Source organism: Acanthopagrus latus, chromosome 22 (genome assembly GCF_904848185.1).
Source record: "Acanthopagrus latus isolate v.2019 chromosome 22, fAcaLat1.1, whole genome shotgun sequence".
In the NCBI taxonomy this organism is placed as follows: Eukaryota; Metazoa; Chordata; class Actinopteri; order Spariformes; family Sparidae; genus Acanthopagrus; species Acanthopagrus latus.
Genome location: NC_051060.1, coordinates 6,566,657 through 6,585,268, shown reverse-complemented (window position 1 = coordinate 6,585,268; position 18,612 = coordinate 6,566,657). Strand labels below are relative to the sequence as shown.

At 41.4% G+C, this 18,612-nt stretch overlaps 1 protein-coding gene across 6 annotated transcripts in view; it reads left to right on the top strand.

Moving 5' to 3' along the window:
- The window catches only part of galnt14 (UDP-N-acetyl-alpha-D-galactosamine:polypeptide N-acetylgalactosaminyltransferase 14 (GalNAc-T14)), a 189,248-nt gene that overhangs the window by 32,367 nt on the left and 138,269 nt on the right, over positions 1 to 18,612 (top strand). For all 6 annotated transcript variants that reach the window (XM_037087297.1, XM_037087298.1, XM_037087299.1 and 3 more), the window contains one exon: positions 8,282 to 8,451. In XM_037087297.1, the coding sequence (XP_036943192.1) occupies positions 8,282 to 8,451 (170 nt within the window). The remainder of the gene's footprint in view (positions 1 to 8,281; positions 8,452 to 18,612) is intronic.

Genomic DNA, 18,612 nt, shown 5'->3' with positions numbered 1-18,612 from the left:
ACACCAGATGTGGAGACATTTATACACTAGCCCGCATCAACACCCACATTTGAGATGAGTCAGCCTTGCAGAGCGTGTTGACCATTAATCCCAGGCTTGAGCTTTAGTGCCCTTCAGCAACACACTAAACCCCAATTGCTCCTCGTGGTAAGGGCCGTGTCTCGCATGGTAGCTTGTTGCCATTGGTGTGGGTGTACGCGAGAATGAGACGAAATTGTAAAGCTCTTTGGATAACATGTCTGCACACACACACACGCACACGCATTCTTCAAAGAGCTGTGTTCTCATTAGCAGCAGTCCTCTGTGCAGAGGCCGGCATCTCTCCCCTTTTACTCTTTAGTTCTTCAGCTCTTTGCTTCTCTGTGTGAATCACTGTGACAACCTGGTGACTCACTGAAAACATTAATACTAATAATGCTGATACCGATATTGACACTGATTAATAACACAGGTAATGGCACTGACACTGATGCTATGATACTAACATTAAACTAATAGTGTTCCTGCTACTACATACAGCAGCCATTGTCGTCATTGCTAATGTTGCTGCTTTTACAACTGGTAATGTTCCCACCATTGCCACACCACTGAGTATTACCACTCCAATATTACTACGCTTTGGTCTGTTATCTGGATTGATGTATGGTACGCGATTAACAAGAGTCAGTGTTGAGGTTCAGTTCAGCGCAAAATGTTGGCATTTTGTGTTTCTGTAAACCACATTTATGTTTACATTTTTACGTGTTACAAATATTTCTTCAGCATTTCTACAATATGTATCATTTGACATTATCATTACATGTATAACAGAGAATTTCATGCTACTAGGTGGAGGGTATAGTGGTGCCGTTAGAACGCATTTGTAAGCATGAAACCATATTTTAAACATAGAGACTTTTCCTAACCCTAACCTAATCTAGGTTTTTGTTTTCATGCCTCGACCTAACCAGGACATAGGCACAGTGTTGACATAACATATCATTGAAAATGAACCTGAAGAAACATAAGGTAGTTTTGTATCGGCTCAGGCCAAATTGTGCTTTAATTATGCCTTAAAAAAGTTATAATTAAGGATGAGGAAACTTTAATTTTGAATTTGAGGTCAAAGCTTTTAAAAAACAAATTGTAGATAGTGAAAATCTACAAGTGAGTGACATTTATATGTTTCTCCCTATTTAATTTTTAAAACACTCAGTTGTAGCCAGTGATGGCATCGTCTTCAACAACACAAAACAAAGATCCCAGTTAGGGCTGCACGATTAGGCAGTATTACCCGAGAGGGTGTGCTTTAACGTCATTTGAGCGTGACAGTGATGCGGTCCGCAAGCAGCACTGGTGTGCTCAAATGACGTTAAAGCACACCCTCAAGGGTAATATTGTGATTATACAACTAATACCAACGCAAATATGTTGATGGGCATTTGGCTCTCAAATTTCAAAGGTTTTGCGAGTGCGCGTTGCGTTTCCATGGAAACACATAGGGTCTGACTAATAACTGAAACAAAATCAGTCATGTCAGGAGACTCAAATGTGTAATGGAACGTAGTTTATCACTCCAGCAAATAATCCAACCCTTAATAACAACCTAGCAACAGAAAGGATTTTCTAGTCCCAGATGATTGAACTCTGAGCTGACGTTAATGTTTTATTGCAGTCTCGGAATTTCCCGAACTACTGTAAAACACCAAATAACAGCCGGGGCGTTTATTTGTTTCAGTTACTTAACAGACCAGGCGGCAATTTGGGACAGGCATTTAAGTCATTCCTCTCAAAAATCCGGGATGAAAATGTCATAAACTTCTCCAGCTTCTCTGTGAATTCTCTGGCATCCTGCTGGGAAATAGCTCTATGTCTTCTGCAAGTGAAGTTGTTTGCGCGGAGGAAACGATTCAGCCGACCAGCACTCGCGGCAAACTCCTCATCTCTGCTGTCACTCGCGGTGGCGTACATTTGTTTCGCCATCACCCTGATCATTTTGTGGGACGCTCTCTCGTGGCGAGCCCGTTTTCTGATAACTAATTCCAGCATGTTTATCTCAGGCTCCTCGCTAGCCTTCTTCCTCCCTCCACCAGGCAGCCTGACCCTGTTGCTGTCCTCCTCGGACAGCTCCGTTTTATTTTTTCATGAATATAGTTTCCCCGTTTCCATTACAACCAAATCATTTACCTGGTTTGGGTACTTACTTGTAATACTTAACACAGACTGTTTGTCTTTTAACTTTCTGTGTTGGTCAGAGGGATTAAAACAAGCAACCCTCCAGTTGCAAGACCTGAAGGTTTTCACACAGTATCCTGTCCTTCATATTCTCTCTCTCTTTATCTCAGCTGTCTTTCCCCAATGTGAGCTGTCACAAAGTAAGCAATGTCCGTGACACCCGGGTGTCTGTGTGTGTGTGTGTGTGTGTGTGTGTGTGCGCGAGCGTGCATGCTTCAGGCTTTCTCATTATGATTCCAAATGTATCAGTCTGTCTCGTCTGGATGAATTAATAGGTTCTTTGGTGGCTTGGCAAACACACATGCACACAGACACACACACACACACACCACACCACACACACACATTGTTTGTCCGTCGTCGTGCCTCAGGTTCGTTAATTGAATGTCTGTGTTCATGTAAGGGGCCGTGAGAGGCATTGAGAGGATGCCACGGTGCATTAGGAAGACAAGCTGTGTGTGTATGTGTTTGTGTGTGTCTGTGTGTTTAGTAAGTAGGATAAAATCCAGAGGACCTTGAACGTAGCCCCTCCTGAGCTCCTAGCGAGACGAGACGCAAACAAATCTTACAGGGAGGCGAGAAGGCCGCAGGTGTGTGTGTGTGTGTGTGTGTGTGTGTGTGTGTGTGTGTGTGTGTGTGTGTGTGTGTGTGTGTGTGTGTGTGTGTGCGTGTGTGTGTGTGTGTGTGTGTGTGTGAGAAACTCAGACAGGCTTAATCGCACCCCGCCCATGTTGTCTCGCTTCTTCTCTCATCTTGTCTCCTCTCTCCACTGCCCTCCTCCTCTTTCTCTGTCCACTTTTCTCTCCTCTCTTGTCTTCTATATTTACCTTTCTCTCTTCTTTATTCCTCTCCTCTCAGTCCTTCATCACCTCCCCTTGCTCCTCTTCTCCCCTTCTCCTCTTCCGTATCTTAACTGATTCCTCTAAACATTCACTTCCTCTCATCTGTGCTCCTTCCTTTCTTCTTCATTCATCCATTTTCATCTTTTCCCCCTTTCCTTTTTTCTTTTTTTTCCCCTTTTTCCTCTTTACCTCTGTCCATCATGGCATCTTCTGTTTTATTTATATCTCCCAATGTTTGATCACTGTCCATCATATATCCTATTGCCCTTCCTTTCTGTCTTTCTTTTCCTCTTCTTACTTATCTTCCTCACTCTATCCTTCTTCTTTCCACCCCTCTCTTCTCCCTTTTTTCTCTTCTCTCCTTCATCCTACTGTCTTCCCTTGCTTTATATCTCCTCTTCACTCTCTCTCTTGCTACTTTCCTCCCAATGATAATTTCTTCTGTCCTGCTCCTCTCTTTCTGTCCTTTTACTCTTATTTTCTCTCTTTCCCCTTCCTTCCCTCGTTCTTTATTTCTTACTTTTATCGCCATCTTATTTTTCTCCTTTTCATCCCATTTCCAGGGACCCTTCATATCTCTGTTTGACCTTCCCTCTTTCCTCCTCTTCATCTTTTCATCTTTCTTTTCCCCCCTCCTTTCTCCTCTCTCAATTTCCTTCCTTCTTGAGTCCTTGCCTCTTACTTTTCTTTTGTCTTCTTTTCCTCTGTTCTCTACCTCGCTCACTCCCATCCATCCATCCATCCATCCATCCATCCATCCATCCATCCATCCATCCATCCATCCATCCATCCTTCCATCCTCCTCCCCTCTGTCTCCCTCCCTCTTGTTCTTCATGCTTCATTGTTACAGCCACCAGGGGAAGAACTAGCAATACAGAATAACACACACACACACACACACGCACACACACACACACACTGACTCCCAGCCCTCTAATGGCCCCATTTAGACAATGTGTCGCATCAGCAAGTCGTATGGCTGAATAATGAGGAGAGGAGAAGAAGGAGGAGGAGGAGGACAAGAGGAGAAGAAGAAGAGGAGGCGTGTCAGTCGTTTTCTGCATCCCTCCATCCAGACTGCTGCTCCACCGTAAATGTTGTTCTGTTACACACACCATCAGCTGGCTGTGTGTGTGTGTGTATGTGCATGTGTGTGTCCATTCGTCTCCACTATGTGCCAGTGTGTGTGGTCGTTGGGGAGAAATATGGCCTCTGGGGTTTTTCACTGAAGCTCCGGTGTTATGTTTATGATGGGACGAAAGAGAGAGAGAGAATGATAATGTACGTTCTTTATATCGCTCGCCCTCAAAGAAGCATCCGCGCTCTCGCTTATGCATTACACAAACACACACACGGAAACCCACACGCCCTCTTTATCAGTGGAAACACACACCCCTCAGCCTCTCAAATGATACCTACGAGCACACGCACTCACTCATAAATGATACACAGGCAAACACATTTAGTCCCACAGTCATTCGAACAACACACAAACGCAGTACACACTCCTTCCTGCATGCAAACAGGAATCTGTACTGTCTCATAAATGATGTACACTCTCTTTTAAAACACACACACACATATACACACACACACAGTCTCACAGCTCCAACAGATAGAAAGTGCAGCTGTAGCTGTTTTTTTCTTTTTAAGTCGTCGCCACCTTGTGTTTTTCTCCACCAGCTGTTAGAAGCAGAGCAAGATTTATGTGCCACATTAACATTTTACATCTGATTTTATAACGTTTGTACATTCTGGAGATTTCTGGGTTTTCTGCAGAGTTGGTTGTTTCCTCTGTGCCACACAGGATACAGAATCTTTTTGATTTCTAGGACTGACTTTTACTGTGGCTCACACTGAGAACTTGGATTCTGATTAGTGTATTAAAGGGACATGCAGCTGCTTTTGCATCTTTAGCCCATTAACTACAAATTCCATATGTTTTATTTAAGCAATTACTTCCACCAAGGAGGTTATCTTTTCACTCTAGTCCCTTTGATGGTTGGTTTGTGAGCAGGAATACACATAAACTAGTAAACGGATTTCCATTAAACTTGGATTGAGAAAAAAAAGTCCTCTGATCCCAGCTTCATAAGTGTGAATATTTTCTGGTTTCTTTCCTCTGTGCCAGTGAACTGAATATCTTTGGACTGGGGGAAAAAACAGACGTCATCTGTAAGGGAATGGGATTTACGATTTGCTCATTGACATTTTCAACAGTTTTCTGTCTTTTTACACACCAAACAACGGATCAAATAACTGAGAAAGTAATCTACATTGACTATAATCATAAGTCGCAGCCCTGGTGCAAGTCAGCTGGCTAATGTTCAACTGCAGTCCTTTGGTGAGCTTTGCCATGTATGATCTTAAGCGTTAGGTGTCTTATCGCTGCCTTTTTTCCAAAGCTTTTTGTCCCTTTTAAGATTGATTTCCTGCATTTCAGGCAGTCAAACTGATTTCCACATATTCACTGATTTGCAAACAACCCGCACGGACTTCAAACTAGTCTGAGCTCAGATATTCATGAACATTCAGTTATTCATATATCTTCAAAATGCAGTAGTGCAGTTGAGAAATCTGCCCGTATTGGTGTGTTCAAGGACACCCAGACATCTGAGTGTCAGTCGCTGAAAAGGAGCTCTAAATAAGAAGAAATGGAAGAAAACATCTATGTGCGTTCATTATTCGTCTTCTGAAATTGATTGCCGTTGAACAGCAGACAAACTTGACTGCAGTGAAGTTCAGTTTGATTTAATTGGATTTATTTATACCTCTGATGTCTGTAAACACAGGAGGCAAATAGCCCTATGTTATTAAACCCCTCTGCCGTTTTATATGTGTATATATTTAGGTCAGATTTATACGAGCTGGGACTTACATTAGGCGCAGACCAATGTAAAGCCTCTGTCGAAGCACAGATCTGTACAACAAAAGCTGTTGAGAGACAAAGCCCAGCATTTAGTCACAAAGAGGACAAAGAGGATGTACAAACACTGAAGTTCAACATTCGTCTTCTTAAATACTAAGGAGCAGAAAGTTAAACCCCCCCTCAATCTTCTTTAAGTGAAATTGCCTCTAAAAGCTCTCCCGGTGCTGCTAAAAAGGCCCTCACCGTGGATAGCCAAACCAACAGATAGACACACACACACACTCAATGTGGCTTTGGTGGATAATCACAGGTTACTATCACTGACTGCCCAGAAAACGCACCCAAGGAGTTGCACTGTTTTGAAGCCTGTGGTAGTTTGTCCATTGCTATCTTGTGTTCTGTCTATCTTCTATCTTCTGTTTGGAGCAATGAGGACTGAGAACTTGAGTTCACTATTACGTCTTTCACACTGGACAAAAACCTGCTAACATCTATTGTTTGTCATTATATCTATATATCTATAGATATATAGATAGATATAGATATAATCAACATGTAATCGCGCTTCAATTCACTCTGCCATAGTCACAAATCATTCAGCAGCTCCTGTTCAATCGGCTGTAATAAAAACACAACACCTTGGTGAAAATGCTGGTTATGCTGCTGGCTTGCGGTGGGGGGGCAACAGGGGCCAGTGCCCCCATAACATTGGAAATAGTGTCTCAACAGTTTACTACCCAATTAAAAATGTTGAAATTGCAAACACTGTTTTAAGTCCCATTTGTCTCTTGTCTGAATGAGGGATTCTAGAACAGCCACTGCTGGCATGGTAATACTTTTAAAACTGTCATTGTACAGCTGAGTTTTCTTAAAAAGAGAGTGAAGTCAAAGATAAGAAAAAAACTAACCCTTGTATCCGTTCCATTTTAGTTGGCTGCCTGATAGGTACTGCATGTGTGCGTCTCTCAACAGAGATGAGAAAAAAAGCAAGATGTCTCACTCTGCAGCATCTTCTCTTATCTGCTCACATGCTAAAGTATTAGTTATTAATGATAGCTAGCTGTCTTGGTTAGCTGGAATATTCATTGGGATGTACTTACTGGCAGAAAAATGAACAACAGACTCCACTATACTACTTTTGGTATAACCAAGATCTGGACAAATTTGCAGCTTTTTTAATGTATACATTGCCACTGATATGCATTGCTACACTATTCCTCACTGTGGTAGTGACTTTTCAGTAATGAAGAAGACTTGAAAAGAGAGATTAAGACCATAAACTCATTAGGAAACTGTTTACTGAGATAATTAATCAAGTGAGAAGTACAGTAGGGTCATTTTCTCAATATAGCCTGACCTCTTTTTGCAAGCAGGTCAGTCATCAACAGCTGAGCACTGGTACGAATGCAGTCATTTCCGCATTGGCTATACAGAGGCTGGGTCACCTTCCTTCACGGTGACAAGCTGAGACTCAGATTGTGACATTTATGACTAAATCTCACATTCAGTCAGGACCAGTCTGATGACTAATGTAGAGAAAAAATCAGCCAACAGCACCTCCAAATCAAGAACCATTCTATCTGCTCTGAAATATTTCATTTGGTATAATAACAGTGAGGTGCAGTGTTGGTCTGTGGTTACTGATAAAGGGTAACTCCACCAATTTCAACACATCACAGTGTGTTTACAGGTCTCGGAGAGTATTTTGTGGCTGCAGATGAAGCTGCATGTAATCTGATAAATTGCCTTCAGTCATGTCACTTACAGCACTGTGCTTAGTTGCACTGTGGGTTAAAGAGTGGTAAATTGATAACTTACTCTGGGTAATTGATTGAGTTGTGAGCCACAGTGGCAAAGGAATTTCATAGATGTACTAAAAGATCAATTATATCCAGTAAAGAATGTATGGATATAGGTGCCCTCCGATGATGCTTAGGAAATTCACATGACTGATCATATTAGTAAGTGACTTATTGTTGTCATTCTGCTGGATTTATTTATTTTGCATAGAAGAAGTTGTATATCTGGGTACAGAAAGCAAGATGGGCATATTTGAAGGGTCCATTTGATCAACCTGCTGCTTTTCTCAACACTCAAGAACAGTGGTGTATCCCAATGTGCTGATACAATGCAGTGCATAAATACACACCACAGTGTGTTGGTTTACATAGAAAGACAACGTGTGTGTGTGTGTTTAGACATGTAAAATATGGAAAAGATAAACCTGCAAGCAAAAGTCCTAATCCTGATCCAAATAGATCTACCAGTACAGCCCATGATTTGTGAAAATAGATTGAAAGAAATCACCTAACTTATTGATTCATTTTATCGTTTTTTTTGATTGATTGACTGACAGATCTCAGATGCAGAATGGGAGGACATGTTGGAAGGTTTTGATGAGCGGAGTTATCTGGGTGCTCGACGCTGGAAGCCGGGCGACGACCCGTATACCCTGTACGCCTTCAACCAGAGAGAGAGCGAACGCATCCCCAGCAACCGCGCCCTGAGAGACACGCGAAACTACAGGTACACACTCACACGAAAACCTCCGGAAACATGTGACACTGCACACACACGGACCAAAACAATAAGAGTCACCACTCGCACTGTTTATGCCTTTTTGTTTTGGTTTGAGTGTTTGTGTAGGATGTTAGATTCTGTGTGGTGATCTTTATCTGTACGACCTGAGAAACACAACAGGCCAGTGTTTTGCAGTCATAAGTATATTCTACACACACTCTAGTCTGGTGTGCGAATATGTCCAGAATGTACTGCATAGAAATGAAGCTTATCGAACCCAATCACCCGAAGCCTGCAGACATGAACACACCAGTCAGAATGCACACATGAAACTACAGATATTACATACTCTCTCCGTATTGCAGGTATGTACACACACACACACACACACACACACACACACACACACACATACACACAGTAACATGGCAGCAGGCTCCCTGAGTCTGTAATGAATCCCCTATCTCTACTGAAACAAATTTAGATTATGGAGCCAAACACGTTTTCGTAGACAAACCACCAAATTACAATCCGTCCGTCCGCTAAGAAATTAAATTAAACACCAAAATAGAAATCCTCTTAGCGGAGCGCTGTCCTCGCCTGTTGGAAAGACGTTCAGCAGGAAGATAAGGAGCTCGCCACTTTGACAAGCAGCCGCCTTCTTACACATTTCAGGAGATAAAAACTTCCAGGCACTTGTGGAGAGCATCAAGAGGGCCAGTGTAGTCGGGCTACTGGGGATCACACACACACACACGTGTGTGCGCGCACACACACGCACGCACACACGCACACACGCACGCACACACACTTGCTCATCTATCCTGAGCTGCTGTTTCTGTGACCCTCTTAGCAATCAAATCACATAAGTACTCTGATCTTTCATTACACTGTTAACACTTGACTTTTAAAAAATAGCATTTTCTTTGTGACAGTGTCACCATATAGCAGGTTTTGACTTGATTACATCAAAATATTTCCTGTCTTGGTCTGAGGGATGATGTAATGGGTTTCTGCATGTTTACAAATGTTATTTTAATGAACCTTTAGTGTTCATCTGCTTGCTTCAAAAAAAGGAAACAAACTTTTCCTACTCAGAACTGCGAAATCAAATATCAGATATACTGCTGCCTCTGCATATGTATTCTGCATCTGCTTGTAAAACGTATCTAGTTTATGTCTTCACTGAATGAAATATTCATGCCTGAGGCAGTTTGTTTGTACATCTGATGGAAAGATTTTAGATGTGTGGGTCATGAATTTATACATATTTCCCCTCATATTCAACTTGACATATTAGAAATGTTGTACAAAGTTTGGTCCCCTGAGATTGCTTTTAAAGTTGTGTCAGGTTTTAACATTTTCTGTTATTCCAGCTTGAGTTTGTTATGATTTACCTAAGAACAGCGAAGGGAAGGTTTTGCGATATTATGTATTTATTTTATTTTCAGAAAATGCCATGAAAAGACCAAAACCAACAGTGAGTGTGTCTACTAATTCAACTTGTGATGCCTTCTTCCTCTGTGCCATAGAGCGCCATTGTTTTCTGAAAACTTTTAAAAATGCTTTGAGTCACACTGTTTGACTGGGTGACATGTTGCCTCATTACCATTAACATACACTCTGTAGTCTGACTCAGTCAGATATATGTATACACCGTCTTGTTGCCACAAATACACACTAGAGCACCAAATGCGGATTAATCCACATCTGAAAATAGTCCCAGAGAAACGACACCATTTCCTGACGAGCTGTTGTAGTTACAAGATTTTTTGGGGGGGCGACTGTTGCTCACGGGGTAGAGTGGGTCGTGTATTGATCGGAAGGTCGCTGGTTTGAATCCCAGCTCCCCCTGGCTGAGCTGAGCTGCATGAGCTGCAAGATACTGAACCCCAAATTGCTCCTGATGTGCAGTTGGCACCTTGCATAGCAGCCTCTGCCATCAGTGTATAAATGTGTGTGTGAATGGGTAAATGCAGCAAGTGTTGTGAAGCGCTTTGAGTGATCAGTAGCCTGGAAAAGTGCTATATGAATGCAAGTTCATTTACCATTTAAAGAGTTTTTGAGATTTAGTATAAACCAATAAGGACGTCAGCCTGTGTTAAGAGATACCTTCTTAATCTCCTCATGGGACTTGTTACCATCCTTATACTTGAAAGAGGTCAATTTAGTAAATGTATAGCAGGGCTGCACAGTTCATTCAGAAATATTATGAATATCATATTATGGTAAACTGCAACATCCAAATTGAAGTCACAATTTTCTGTTCAAGGTAAAATGTGTTACAGGACAGCATTATAATGTGCACAACACACAGATCACGTTATCCAGATGTAAGAAACCGTGTTTGCTTGAGTCCAACCAATATATCCTTTGGTGTATCTACGTATATGTGCTGATATGGAAACTTCTTTTTATACAGAATATAATCCAGATGTTTGGAGATGCTTGGAGTATTTTAGAACTGTTTACTGTTTCTTTGCACTGATGTCATTTTGGACAAAGATGTTTAATGTTATACTGTAAAATATCTTGCCTCCGTTACATTTCTTTGTTTAACTATATGTTAGAAATCATTCCAGTTTTGATCAGTTTGATCAGTTTTGCTCCCTAACATCGGTATCAGTTGCGCTCTAACATGATTTTAATGCTAACCCCGCGACATGATTTTTTTTCTAACCATATTGTGTGGTCTTAGTTTCTAGGTGCGACCACTCTTTTCGTTTTATTTTTCCCGAATAAAAGCCATACTTTTCCTCAGAGGTGGCGCTGGCCTCGTTTGTGACGTCTGTAATGACCTGGATGTGTCTGTCACTGTGTAAACAGGCTTTTCACATCTGCTGAGGGATGTTTGTTTTTATTTTATGGAGCTGCACGAACACCGCAAAGGTAGATTAATGCTAGAGACAAACACATCCAGCTGGAACATCCATTTGCGCCTGTTGTGCCTTTGAGCCGGCATTCGCTGGATGATTAAAGGTTACCAAACAGCTCATGGTGACCCAGCTCTCTAATAGGAAGCTGCATGGGGGCGTTAATTGGGTGGCTGTTTGTTCTGGCAGTTACGGTGAACATGACTAAGTCGTGGATGGGTGATGCCGCTGCTGCTGCTGCTGGTGGTGGCGAGCACAGCGGGCTGTGGCTCAACGGCTCACGTAGGAAGCTAAAATCTGTTAGTGTAACGGGCAAGTATATTACGTGTGTGTGTGTGTGTGTGTGTGTGTGTGTGTGTGTGTGGACATTTTGAAGATGTGTCCCGCGGATGATGGGGTGTATGATGTCTGACTCAATCACAGCTTGTCTACTGCTTCTAACACGGTATGTGTCAAAGTGCGTGTGTGTGAGTGCACATGTCTACGCTAATGTGCATAATTGCGTATAGACGTTCGCCTGCATCATCTGCTGCTGAGCTGACATAAGGCAGTAGAGGAGTGTGTGTGGTTGATGGAGAAAGTGAGAAGTGTGTGTAGGAGGCGGGAAACCAGGGATATGCTTACACATTAATCTGTTAGCAGGGAGGTAGGGGGCTGATAGTGCTCATTTATCTCGTATAGGACAGCAATGAAGGGTGTGGGTGTGTGCGTGCGTGCGTGTGTGTGTGTGGTGACGAAGGGGGTTTGCTGTTATGTGATTATCTGTTAACTCAGTTACTGTGTAGCTGTAGATCTCAGGAGCGCTTGGCAGGGGAAGTGATAGCACCCCATACTCTGCGAGGAAGGATAAAAAAACTGCAGCGAAATCCTCGACTGAAGCCTCCAAGGTCTGTATTCTTAGAAACACATTCTCTTCTTTCTACTGTAAACCCACTGAGGTGCTTCCTGCACTTTGGCTCTGTTTCAAAGGGGGGCATCTGGTGGAAATTCAAGGTAGTGTGACAGTCATTTATAGAAAGAGCACAAAAGGTGAGGGAGAGCAAATATAAAAGGACATGTGGGAGGAGATTTGAAAAACATGACACTGGAGCAACAAATTACAGCATGGTGGTAGATGGAGCATCAGTGATTATTCGATTAGTTTTCAACTATTAAATTAATGGCCAACTATTTTGATAGATGATGTATCTGAAAGAAAAAGGCAAAAATGATCTGATCTCAGCTTCTTAAATATGAATATTTTCTGGTTTCTTTCCTCCTCTGTGACAATGAACTTAATATCTCTGGTTTGTGGACAAAACAGTATATTTGAAAATGGTTCATTATTATTATTATTTTTTCTTTTCTTTGTATTTTTATGCTTTGATGGAGACTTTTTGAAGTTAAAATGCATTGATTTCTCCATGATTATCCTATATGCAAGAAAAGTTGATTTTTGAGTCTCATTCCCAACTCGTCAAATATGGATGATTTGGGATGGCAACTGACCCTACCTACAATCCCAAAGTGTCAGTGATGAGACTCAAAAAACAACTTTTCTTTCAAACAGGACCTTTTAATAAATACTTTTATCATCATCAGAGAGTCTCTGAGTCTTTGTCAAACTGCCAGCCTATATCATAAACTTTCATTACAAATTAGTTGGACTGTCCACTGTTTTTATTTTTGATTTTACTCAACTATTATCCCTATCCTTGAAGAGCACTTGATTTTTTTTTTCCTGACCTAGTGAAGCACACATTGTGTGTCTTTATCAACTAATCGATTAAAGTGAGAAAACAGTCAACAGAAAATAGTTGTTTGTTTCAGCCCCAGAACTTCTCATGCTAATCTAGGTCACTCTACGTGGATAGCAACTTATGCTAACAAACTGCAATGATGGCATATTGAGGGTTCTCAGTGCATCACATGACGATGTAATTATAAGGCTTGGCCATGACAAAAACTGGCTTCAAGGCCTGGCGCTCTTTGTGGGGGCATGATTTCGATGATGAGGCCAGCCATCTTCTTTACATAGGAAGTTATGGTCAAGCCAACTGTGTTAAATAGTCCTCCCCCTCATCTTTGTTGGTTTCAACGGCAGACAAAAAAAGCACTGTATAAGAGTATATAACATTATGCTATTCACTGACGGGTGCACTGTCTTGAGTGAGTGAGAACAGGATGGACAGCTCCAAAAATAGAAAATCAGTATGTGGCGGCCAGTGTTGTTATTGTGAGTTATTCTGTATAAACATGTTTCTGTCAAAACCCTACAAATCTACCCAAATTATCACTAAACTGAGAAATTATCTAATTGAGAAATTAGCCTTAACAACTGACACTGACCCATAATAGAATATTATACATTAGCAATCCAGAAAGAAAGTGGAGAGTCACGTTGTTCCTTATCTTTCTCTTTCTCAAGATGGAGTCTACCTTTTTGAGCTGCTCCTTTGGATAAAATGTGAGGTGGATTTTGAGCTGAAGTTGTTTTGGACCATAGTCAGCAGAGACGTTGATGGAGTGACAGTGAGGATAATTCCCCGTACCATTTCTGTGTGACAGCTCAGACAGACCGACTTCAAAACATATCAATATGCAGCTGTTTTCACTTATTTTCTTGCAGACCCTCTCCTTCTTCTCAACTTCATGGCGTCTTTTGACTACTAAGCATACATTTTAATTTTTAAAAGTGTTTTTTCTTTTTTTTTTAAGAAAAAGATACATACCCCAAGAAGACACGTCTTTGTCTCTGTTTGTTCTTCTCCACTGTTTTTGTATTCATGGAGCCTTTACATTTCACCTGAAAGGCAGAATTCACCCTTTGTGCTTTGTTAATAGCACTCAACATTGCAGCCACACAATAACCAAGAAGTCCAAGATTATTACCAATTATTACCATAGATCTTGCAGCTTAGTAATAGAGCTTGGAATCATCTCTTGCTTCAGTTTTATGACATTAAAAAAAACAAAAAAAACAACAAATTATTCTTAGAAATCCGCGTTTCCTATTTTATTACCACGCTTTAATGAATGCTTCTTTAAGATAGTCCATCTATGTTCAAGGATTTGCTCTTCATTTTAATAAATCATGATATCATGATATTACTTTATAGTATACAATGAAGTTTTATATAGAGAAGGACCTTCAGAACAATCCATCTGTAAAACAGTCATATATATATTGTTTTGAATAAACACATTATAAACCAAGAAAAACTCAAACCCCATTACTACAAAATACTAGGAAAGTCAGTGTTTGATTGACAGGTGATTTCTGGGTAATGTAGTGTAGACACACCTCAGTAAAGAACCCAAATATAAAGACACAGAGATGTAAGAGAATCTGGTAGATCATCACTCTAAAGGAAGGGAAAAGCACAGCAGGTTTAGACAGGAGGCTCCTGGTGTGTTATTTTCCCAGTGGGGACACGATAACCTAAAGATTAGAGAAACAAGCTTTTGACCTGCAGATGCATGGTCAGTCTCCCCAGAGCCTTCAGATGGGAAGAAATCTGCAGAAATATGTGGACACTTGATCCTAGACACTGTGGATGCACTAGATGGCTTCCACAGGGATGAATGCAATGCAGGTATAATTTCTTCTTTCTTTGGGATTGTGGACACACTTGAACGTGCCGTCTACAACCAGCTGTCCTCCTGTCTTTCACAAAACAACTTCCTTGGCCCTAATCAATCAGACTTCAGGACTACTCACTCCACTGAGACGGCCCTCCTCACAGTAACTGAGTCACTCGCTGCCGCCAAAGCCTTGTCCCACTCATCAGTCCTCATTCTCCTTAACTTGTCCTCTGCGTTTGACACAGTCAACCACCAGATCCTCCTCTCCACTCTGGCTAAACTTGGCATTGCTGACTCTGCTCTAACCTGGTAACCACATCATACCTGACAAAATGCACCTTTCAGGTCACATGGAATGGCTCCTTGTCCGAACCCTACTTTCTGGAAACTGGTGTTCCTCAAGACTCAGTATTAGGACCACTTCTGTTTTCACTGTGCAATAGATCACTAGTCTCTGCTATCACTATCGGATTCTTTTAGCACCATTATGCAGATGACACCCAATTGTTCCTCTCTTTCCCCCATCCTCTGACACCCACGTTGCAATGTGCATCTCAGAATGTCTGGCAGACATCTCCGCTTTGACAACTGTGCATCACCTCAACCTTAGTAAAACTGAACTCCTCTTCATCCCAGGGAAAGACTGCCCTCGCATGGACCTGTCAGTCACTCTGCGACAGACTATCCTGCAACACCAACATCACTGCTGTGGCTTGATCCCGCAGATTTACCCTCTACGACATCTGCAGGATCAGCTTCAATTCACACACAAAGCAACATTTGCTTGAAAAATGATGAATGAGTCATTGATTATCAAAACAGTTAAGAAATAATTTTCTTTTATTCTTTCTGCTGACTAATTGGTTGACTAATTTAACCTAATAAAAGGATGAAATAGATAGAGACGTGACCAGGTTGCATGCCTTTTTCCATGATTCCCTGTCCAATATGTCTCCAAGTTATCCAACATCTAAATTATGTTATTTGGTTTTTGTGATGTTGCACACAAAAATGAAAAAAAAAAAAAATCATTGGAAGCCATCACTTTTTATTCTACCATTGGCCTTCTTAGCCTACCGAGATTAGATCCTGGGGCATTTTTTTTATATGAAAACCCGAGCCAAGCCACTACTGTACCCCAACAGCATACATGCATCTTGCAGTTGTCTGTACAAATTTCTTTGGAAAGACAAAGTATTGTGTATAGGGCTGGGTAATATGGCCAAAAGTATTATCGCGATATGTGTTTATACTGATCGATGTCGATGATTATCTCGATATATATTTAACAATAATAATCAAGTTGAATTTACAGTTTTAAGAGTATTCTCCTTAGGACAGAACCCAAAGCAAACCGGAAGGTTAATGGTTTATGGTTCATAAAATACATTCATATATTGTCAGACACTAGATGACAAACATTCAACAGAACCAACCAACCAAATGGCTTTATGTTAAATACTGAATAAATAAAATGATCAAATAGTACAAAAATTGCTTGTTTCAAGCATGACTCAAACATTTTAGCGGTACTATACTGAACTGAATATTGATTAAAGAAAATGATAAAAAGTTAAATGCTGAGGAGGATTAATGCTACTGTAGTAGTTATTCAGTTCTGCTTCATCAGCCTTCTGCTCTGTCAGACCTGATGTGGCTCGGATGTGCAACCAGACCACATATCATCTCTGAGCTGCTCCTCCGCCTTGTCATTCCACCCTGTGTACAGCTGAGGGACTGAGGTTTGGCAGAGTGTGCTTAGCATCCATGACAGTCATTAGCTACTTGAAGCCCTGTTTTTAAACTGTGCTTATAGGCATCATATTTTTAGTGGTACAGTAATTAACTGTCTTTGTATCACTTTGGTTTCTTCTCATGTAATGGCTGAAAAAGCAGCAGCTATTGTTGGTTTGAGTTAAGTTTGAGTCGTAGAAGCAGTGGGGCTGGTCTGTTGGCTACTTGCGGGGAGGCTGACGCTAGCATGATAGCACAAACTCATGCTTTCAGAGTACTGTTGAGATGATGGAAGAGGTTGGTGGTCACCTGACACAGTTTGCACCTATTGCTGGTCTGTCATTTGTCAGACCTCATGTAGGAGAACTATTTCCAAATAAACAAAGTGGTGTGACCTTTGTTTGGTTTTGTTGTGAGTGGGAGGGGCCACATGCATTTGTTTCTCTGCTGTGCTACTGGCTGTTGGTGTAGTGTTTTTCAGCTAGAGCAAAACGGACTCAAGAAAAAAAAATGTATTGTGAAAATTATCAAGATTGTTTAATCGCCCAGCCCTGTGAGGGTGTGATAAAAGACAAAATGTTGTCAAGATGTAGGCATTTGGTTAATGTCTCAACATCATCTTCCAATTAACAAATGCTCCCTTTACTATGTCTATGTGATGTTACTTCACTTCTTCATGCCAATGTCTAAATTACAGGTACATGCGAACTCCCTGAGAATTCTGTCACAATACAAAATTGCTAAATGTTGTCTTTACATAAAGTTAGCATCTCATGAGCTACATTTACATGTTATTTGTATCTTGGTGTCAAATTATTGTTGTTTATTTGTTAAGAAGAGTTCGTCTGGCTCCAGTAACCTACAAAGTCAGAAAGAAGTCGCAAGCAAACCCTGAGTTGCAAAGTTTTCCTTCAGAAACCCGTGGTTGACATGTTTTGTGCAGTCGTACATTTTTGGTTGTCTGTTTTTGACACTTACCTTCAAAGTGTTCACTCGGGCGATCAGTTGTATTCTGTGTGTGACTGTGTGTTATTGAGTCCCTGCTTTAAAAAGAAAAACAAACAAAAAAAAACAGTGGTGTTTTTTATGGAATGAAGTGGAACCAGTGAGGTGTGGAGAGCTTTTTCTTTTAAAGCATTGTTTCATCTTTTGGGGAGGGCAGGCAGATATTTCAGGTGGTTATTGTGTATGGGAGAAGTGCTCTGTCACTATCTCAAGTTTGGAGGAGGAGGCGAGGACAGGGATGAGAGGAGAGCAATAGATGGCTTAGGGAAAGATGGGCAGATAGGGGAGAGAGGGTGGTTGTAGGGGAAAGAGGAAAAAGGGGAAGCAGAAGAAAAGTCAAGAATGGATTAGAAGGAGGAGACAAGGAGAGGTGGAGGAGAAGAGGAGATGGGGGAGATGCCACAAGCTGCTGAGAGGAGACATAATTGCCACATGCAGAGCTTGAGAGGCTGTGTGCGTGTGCGTGAGTGTGCGTATGTGTGTATAAACCACTCCACTCCAGTGCTCTGCCATTATCTTGGTGAACAGGGGAACCTCCCTCCGTCTGCTCTCCGACAGACAGGCAGTCCATAAGCCCAGCAGCCGCTCCACGGCAGGGATTAGATCCAAGCATGAAGACAATGGGCTGATACTGAACGCAGAGGAAACATGTCCTACAGCACGACACAATGGGTTGATATGGCAACAAGAACCACGCGAGAAAACCGTTCTAATGCAAGGCGAGTGAAAAGCAAGAGGAAAGGTATAGTTTAAAGACAAATTGTATAAATGGTAGCACAGGTTTGAAACAGTATAGAGTAAGAAAAAGGATTTCATGGAACTTTTTTTAAACCTGTCATAATAGCAACACCTCGGTTTAGTTCCTGAGTGTTTTATTTCACAATCTTTATAGACAGAATATTGTACCTGAGGGATGAATTTCACACATTTTATAGGAAAACCCCAATGAAAACCTGCTATCAAATAGTCACTACCTGCAGGCTTGGAGAAG